The sequence below is a fragment of the Podarcis melisellensis genome (assembly GCF_964234715.1).
Source record: "Podarcis melisellensis genome assembly, chromosome: W".
NCBI lineage: Eukaryota > Metazoa > Chordata > Lepidosauria > Squamata > Lacertidae > Podarcis > Podarcis melisellensis.
In genome coordinates, this window is record NC_138535.1 from 5,348,374 (window position 1) to 5,355,873 (window position 7,500).

General features: G+C 57.6%; 1 protein-coding gene across 1 annotated transcript in view; it reads right to left on the reverse strand.

Annotated features, from left to right (window-relative positions):
* The window catches only part of LOC309361192 (cytoplasmic dynein 2 intermediate chain 2-like), a 25,069-nt gene that overhangs the window by 6,269 nt on the left and 11,300 nt on the right, over positions 1-7,500 (reverse strand). The window contains 3 exon segments of the mRNA XM_081896137.1: positions 1,631-1,789; positions 3,740-3,849; positions 5,643-5,800. Of these exon segments, the coding sequence (XP_081752263.1) occupies positions 1,631-1,789; positions 3,740-3,849; positions 5,643-5,800 (427 nt within the window).

Here is a 7,500-nt window from a genome sequence, read left to right on the forward strand (position 1 = left end):
TGACCCCCAAGCCTGACCTCCAACCCTGACCAACCCCGACCAACCCTGACCCCCAACCCCCAACCCCGACCCCCCAGCTGTCCTTCTTGGGCCTGGCCCCCCGGGGGATCTGCTGCAGGACCAACCCTGACCCCCAACCCTGACCCCCAACCCCAACCCTGACCAACCCTGACCCTCAAGCCTGACCTCCAACCCTGACCAACCCCGACCAACCCTGACCCCCAACTCCCAACCCCAACCCCAACCCCCCAACTGACCTTCTTGGGCCTGGCCCCCCGGGGGATCTGCTGCAGGACCAACCCTGACCCCCAACCCTGACCCCCAACCCCGACCAACCCTGACCCCCAACCTTGACCCCCAACCCTGACCCCCAACCCCGACCAACCCTGACCCCCCACCCTGACCCCCAACCCCAACGAACCCCAAACCCAATCCTGACCCCCCAGCTGACCTTCTTGGGCCTGGCCCCCTGGAGGATCTGCTGCAGGACCAACCCTGACCCCCAACCCTGACCCCCAACCCCAACCCTGACCAACCCTGACCCTCAAGCCTGACCTCCAACCCTGACCAACCCCGACCAACCCTGACCCCCAACCCCGACCCCCCAACCCTGACCCCCCAGCTGACCTTCTTGGGCCTGGCCCCCTGGAGGATCTGCTGCAGGACCAACCCTGACCCCCAACCCTGACCCCCAACCCCGACCCCCAACCTCAACCAACCCTGACCACCAACCCCGACCCCTAACCCCAACCCTGACCAACCCTGACCCCCAACCCCAACCAACCCTAACCCCCAACCCCAACCAACCCCGACCCCCAACCCCGACCCCCAACTGACCTTCTTGGGCCTGGCCCCCCGGGGGATCTGCTGCAGGACCAACCCTGACCCCCAACCCTGACCCCCAACCCCATCCCCCAACCCCAACCAGCCCTGACCTCCAACCCTGACCAACCCTGACCCCCAACCCTGACCCCCCAACCCCAACCAACCCTGACCCCCCACCCTGACCCCCAGCCCCGACCCCCCAACTGACCTTCTTGGGCCTGGCCCCCCGGGGGATCTGCTGCAGGACCAACCCTGACCCCCAACCCCCAACCCCAACCAACCCCGACCCCCCAGCTGTCCTTCTTGGGCCTGACCCCCCGGGGGATCTGCTGCAGGACCAACCCTGACGCCCAACCCTGACCCCCAACCCCAACCAACCCTGACCTCCAACCCTGACCAACCCTGACCCCCCAACCCCAACCAGCCCTGACCCCCCACCCTGACCCCCAACCCCCAACCCCGACCCCCCAACTGACCTTCTTGGGCCTGGCCCCTCGGGGGATCTGCTGCAGGACCAACCCTGACCCCCAACCCTGACCCCCAACCCCAACCCCCAACCAGCCCTGACCTCCAACCCTGACCAACCCTGACCCCAACCCTGACCCCCCAACCCCAACCAACCCTGACCCCCCACCCTGACCCCCAGCCCCGACCCCCCAACTGACCTTCTTGGGCCTGGCCCCCCGGGGGATCTGCTGCAGGACCAACCCTGACCCCCAACCCTGACCCCCAACCCCAACCCTGACCAACCCTGCCCCCCAACCCCAACCAACCCTGCCCCCCAACCCCGACCCCCCCAGCTGACCTTCTTGGGCCTGGCCCCCCGGGGGATCTGCTGCAGGGCCAAGGCGAAGCCGGCCATGGGTTCGAGGAGCCCGTCTTTCCCCTCCTGCCAGAGGAGGATCTTGCCGTCCGTCGAGGCGCTGAGGAGGCGGGGCTGCTTGTCGCCCGGGAGCCAGGTCACCTGATTGGGGAAGGAAGGGCGGCCATTTTGAATTTCCGACGAAAGAATCAAACCCAAAAATCAAACTAAAAAATTGAATATAATTTTAGTTTAATTTTTAGTTTAATTTTAGTTTAATTTTTAGTTTAATTTTAGTTTAATATTAGTTTAATTTTTAGTTTAATTTTTTTTAGTTTAATTTTAATATTTAGTTTAATTTAAAAAAAAATAAACCCAAAAGTTTAGTTTAATTTTAAACGAATTAAACCGAAAAAATGAAACTACAATTAAACTAACATTACAGTTTAATTTCTTAGTTTAATTTCAGTTTAATTTTCTGGTTTTAGTTGAATTTTAAATTAAACTGAAAAAGTAAACTGAAATTCAAATAAAAAATCAAAACTATAATTTTAGTTTAATTTTTCAGTTTAATTTAAAATTCAACTAAAATTCAACCCAAACCAGAAAATTAAACTGAAATTAAACTAAGAAATTAAACTATAATGTTAGCTTAATTTTTCAGTTTAACTAAAAATTAAACTAAAATTAAACTAAATAATTAAACTAAAATTGAACCAAAAAATTAAACTATAATTAAACTAAAAAATTAAACTACAATTAAACCCAAAAATTAAACTAAAATTAAACCAAAAAATTAAACTAAAATTAATCTACAAAATTATACTATAATTTTAGTTTAATTAAAAATTAAACTAAAATTAAACCTAAAAATTAAACTAAATTAATCTACAAAATTATACTATAATTTTAGTTTAATTAAAAATTAAACTAAAATTAAACCAAAAAATTAAACTAATTTTAAACCAAAAAATTAAACTAGAATTAAACTGAAAAATTAAACTGAAATTAAGCTCACGAGTCACATGACAGGAAGTCAGCAAGGGCCACTTCCTTCCCCGGCTCACAGGACAGGAAGTCAACAGGGCACTTCCTTCCCCGGCTCACAGGACAGGAAGTCAACAGGACACTTCCTTCCTCGGCTCACACGACAGGAAGTCAACAGGACACTTCCTTCCCCGGCTCACACGACAGGAAGTCAGAAGAGGACCCGCCCCCCGGGTCACACGACAGGAAGTCAACAGGACACTTCCTTCCCCGGCTCACAGGACAGGAAGCCAGAACAGGACCCGCCCCTCCCCCGGGTCACACGACAGGAAGTCAACAGGACACTTCCTTCCCCGGCTCAAACGACAGGAAGTCAACAGGACATTTCCTTCCCCGGCTCACACGACAGGAAGTCAGCAATGGCCACTTCCTTCCCCGGCTCACACGACAGGAAGCCAGAACAGGACCCGCCCTCCCCCGGGTCACACGACAGGAAGTCAACAGGACACTTCCTTCCCCGGCTCAAACGACAGGAAGTCAACAGGACATTTCCTTCCCCGGCTCACACGACAGGAAGTCAGCAATGGCCACTTCCTTCCCCGGCTCACACGACAGGAAGTCAACAGGACACTTCCTTCCCCGGCTCACATGACAGGAAGTCAGCAAAGGACCCGCCCTCCCCGGGTCACCTGACAGGAAGTCAACAGGACACTTCCTTCCCCGGCTCACAGGACAGGAAGTCAACAGGACACTTCCTTCCCCGGCTCACAGGACAGGAAGTCAACAGGAACACTTCCTTCCCCGGCTCACAGGACAGGAAGTCAACAGGACACTTCCTTCCCCGGCTCACACGACAGGAAGTCAGCAATGGCCACTTCCTTCCCCGGCTCACACGACAGGAAGTCAGAACAGGACCCCGCCCTCCCCCGGCTCACACGACAGGAAGTCAGAAGAGGACCCACCCTCCCCCGGGTCACATGACCCCTTTTTACCCACCATATGTGCAAGCCGTCCTGCATCACATGACAGGAAGACAGAAAGGCGCACTTCCTGTGCTGGGTCACACGACAGGAAGTCAGCCAAGGACCCGCCCTCCCCCGGGTCACCTGACCCCTTTTGACCTACCTGGTACACGGGGTCCGTGTGCGAGTCGTCCGTCATCCCACTCCTCCAGATCAGTGGGTCTTCTGGCCGGCCGGTGTCCCAGACCAGGATTTCCCCACTGAACAGCCCCACTGAAAGGAGAGAGAGGCGACTGATTGGCCGAGGGAGGGAAGACCCGCCCCTTCCTCCCATTTGAGCCAATAAGGTTGGGGCACTGGCGGGATGAGACGCCGGATTCGCAAAGGGAAGGAAGACCCGCCCCCTTCCTCCCGCTTGCCCCACAGCAGGACTTCCCCACTGAACAGCCCCACTGAAAGGAGAGAGAAGCCGGAGTGGCCGAGGGAGGGAAGACCCGCCCCTTCCTCCCGCTGGAGACAATTGGGGTTGGGGGGAGAGAGGCGCCAGATTGGCCGAGGGACGGAAGACCCGCCCCTTCCTCCCGCTTGCCCCACTGAACAGCCCCACTGAAAGGAAGAGAGGCGCTCGATTGGCTGAGGGAGGGAAGACCCGCCCCTTCCTCCTGCTGGAGCCAAACGGGTTGGGGAGAGAGAGGCCTGATTGGCCGAGGGACGGAAGACCCGCCCCTTCCTCCCGCTTGCCCCACTGAACAGCCCCACTGAAAGGAAGAGAGGCGCCCGATTGGCTGAGGGAGGGAAGACCCGCCCCTTCCTCCTGCTGGAGCCAAACGGGTTGGGGAGAGAGAGGCCTGATTGGCCGAGGGACGGAAGACCCGCCCCTTCCTCCCGCTTGCCCCACTGAACAGCCCCACTGAAAGGAAGAGAGGCGCCCGATTGGCTGAGGGAGGGAAGACCCGCCCCTTCCTCCCGCTGGAGACGATCAGGTTGGGGAGGGAGATGCCGGATTGGCCGAGGGACGGAAGACCCGCCCCTTCCTCCCGCTTGCCCCACTGAACAGCCCCACTGAAAGGAAGAGAGGCGCCCGATTGGCTGAGGGAGGGAAGACCCGCCCCTTCCTCCCGCTGGAGACGATCAGGTTGGGGAGGGAGATGCCGGATTGGCCGAGGGAAGGAAGACCCGCCCCTTCCTCCCGCTTGCCCCACTGAACAGCCCCACTGAAAGGAAGAGAGGCGCCCAATTGGCCAAGGGAAGGAAGACCCGCCCCTTCCTCCTGCTGCAGCCAATCGGGTTGGGGAGAGAGAGGCTGGATTGGCCGAGGGACGGAAGACCCGCCCCTTCCTCCAGCTTGCCCCACTGAACAGCCCCACTGCGAGGGAGACGCCCCATTGGCCGACGGGACACAAGACCTGTCCCTTCCTCCCACTGGAGCCAATCGGGTTGGGGAGAGAGAGGCCAGATTGGCCGAGGGGATGGAAGACCCGCCTCTTCCTCCCGCTTGCCCCACTGAACAGCCCCACTGTGAGGGGAGAGAGGTGCCCCATTGGCCAACGGGACACAAGACCCGCCCCTTCCTCCCGCTGCAGCCAATCGGGGTTGGGGAGCGCAGGGACGAGACGCCGGATTGGCCGATGGGGTGGAAGACCCGCCCCCTTCTGCTGGCCCCACACCAGGACGTCCCCACTGAACAGCCCCACTGAAAGGAAGAGAGACGCCCAATTGGCCGACGGGACACAAGACCCGCCCCTTCTTCCCGCTGGAGCCAATCTGGTTGGGGAAGACGGGACAAGAGACACCGGATTGGCCGAGTGATTGCCCCACTGAACAGCCCCACTGCGAGAGAGGCGCCCGATTGGCCGAGGGGACGCAAGACCCGCCCCTTCCTCCCGCTGCAGGAGGGCACTGGGGGGACGAGACGCCAGATTGGCCAAGGGAAGGAAGACCCGCCCCTTCCTTCCAGACCTAGACTTCCCCACTGAACAGCCCCACTGCGAGAGGAAGAGGCGCCTGATTGGCCGAGGGAGGCAAGGAAGAGGGTCCCGCCCACGAGGGAGGGTGGGCAGGGCTACCGGCGATGATGGGCGGGCGGCGCGGGTGGAAGGCCAGCCCCATAGCGGCGCTGGGGGCGTCCAGGACGAGATCGGGGCGCTGGGGGTCGGGGGCCCGGCGGTCGAGGTTCCAGGCGCAGACGTAGGATTTCTCAGCCCCCCAGTCGCCGTCGTCCAATCTGGGGGGAGAGAGAGAGGAAGAGGAAGTCGGAGGGGGCGGAGGAGGAAGTGGGGGGCAGAGGAGGAGGAAGTGGGGGGCAGAGGAAGAGGGGAGGAGATAAGGAAGCGGGGAAGGGGAGGGGAGGGGAAGAGGAAGTGGGGAAGAGGAAGGGAGGGGGGACAAGGAAGTGGGGAGGGGAAATGGGGATGGGGAAGTGGGGAGGGGGAAAAGGGGAGGGGGAGGAGGAAGCGGAGAAGAATAAGTGGGGTGGGGGAAGAGGAAGTGGGGAGGGGAATAGGGAGGGACAAGGAAGCAGAGGGGTAAGGAAGTGGGGAGGAGAGGGGGGAATGGGGAGGGGAGGAGGAAGTGGGGAGAGGGTAAGAGGAAGGGGGAGTGGGGACAAGGAAGTGGGGAAGGGAAAATGGGGAGGGGGAGGAGGAAGTGGGGAGGGGGGAAGAGGAAGGGGGAGTGGGGACAAGGAAGTGGGGAAGGGAAAATGGGGAGGGGGAGGAGGAAGTGGGGAGGGGGGAAGGGGAAGGGGGAGTGGGGACAAGGAAGTGGGGAAGGGAAAATGGGGAGGAGAAAGAGGAAGTGGGGAGGGGGAAATGGGGAGGGGGAAGAGGAAGCGGATCTATAGGGGAAGATCTCTGGGGGAAGATCTCTGGGGAAGAACTCGGGGGAGAAGATCTATGGGGGGAAGATTCCTGGGAGGATGATCTATGGGGAGAAGATCTATGGGGGGAAGAACTCTGGGGGAATATTCCTAGGGGGAAGATCTATGGGGAGAAGATCTATGGGGGGAAGATCTATGGGGGAAGATCTCTGTGGGAAGATCTAGGGGAGAAGATCTATGGGGGAAGATCTATGGGGAGATCATCTCTGGGGGAAAGATCTATGGGGGGAAGAACTCTGGGGGGAAGATCTATGGGGAGAAGATCTATGGGCAGAAGATCTATGGGGGAAGATCTATGGGGGGAAGAACTCTGGGGGGAAGATCTATGGGGGGAAGATCTCTGGGGGAAGATCTATGGGGGAAGATCTATGGGGGGAAGATCTATGGGGGGAAGAACTCTGGGGGAAGATCTATGGGGAGAAGATCTCTAGGGAGAAGATCTATGGGGGAAGAACTCTGGGGAGGAGATCTATGGGGAGAAGATCTATGGGGGAAGATCTATGGGGGGAAGAACTCTGGGGGAAGATCTATGGGGGAAGATCTATGGGTGGAAGAACTCTGGGGGAAGATCTATGGGGAGAAGATCTCTGGGGGGAAGATCTATGGGGGGAAGATCTCTGGGGGAAGATCTATGGAGGGAAGAACTCTGGGGAGAAGATCTATGGGGAGAAGATCTATGGGGGGAAGAACTCTGGGGAGAAGATCTCTGGGGGAAGATCTATGGGGAGATCTCTGGGGAAAAGATCTCTGGGGGAAGATCTCTGGGGAGAAGATCTCTGGGGAGAAGATCTATGGGGAAGAACTCTGGGTGAAAGATCTATGGGGGAAGAACTCTGGGGGGAAGATCTATGGGGAGAAGATCTATGGGGGAAGAACTCTGGGGGAAAGATCTATGGGGGAAGAACTCTGGGGAAAATATCTATGGGGGGAATATATATGGGGAGAAGATCTATTGGGAGGATATCTATGGGGAGAAGATCTATGGGGGAAGAATTCTAGGGGGAAGATCTCTGGGGGCAGATCTCTGGGGGGAAGAATTCTGGGGA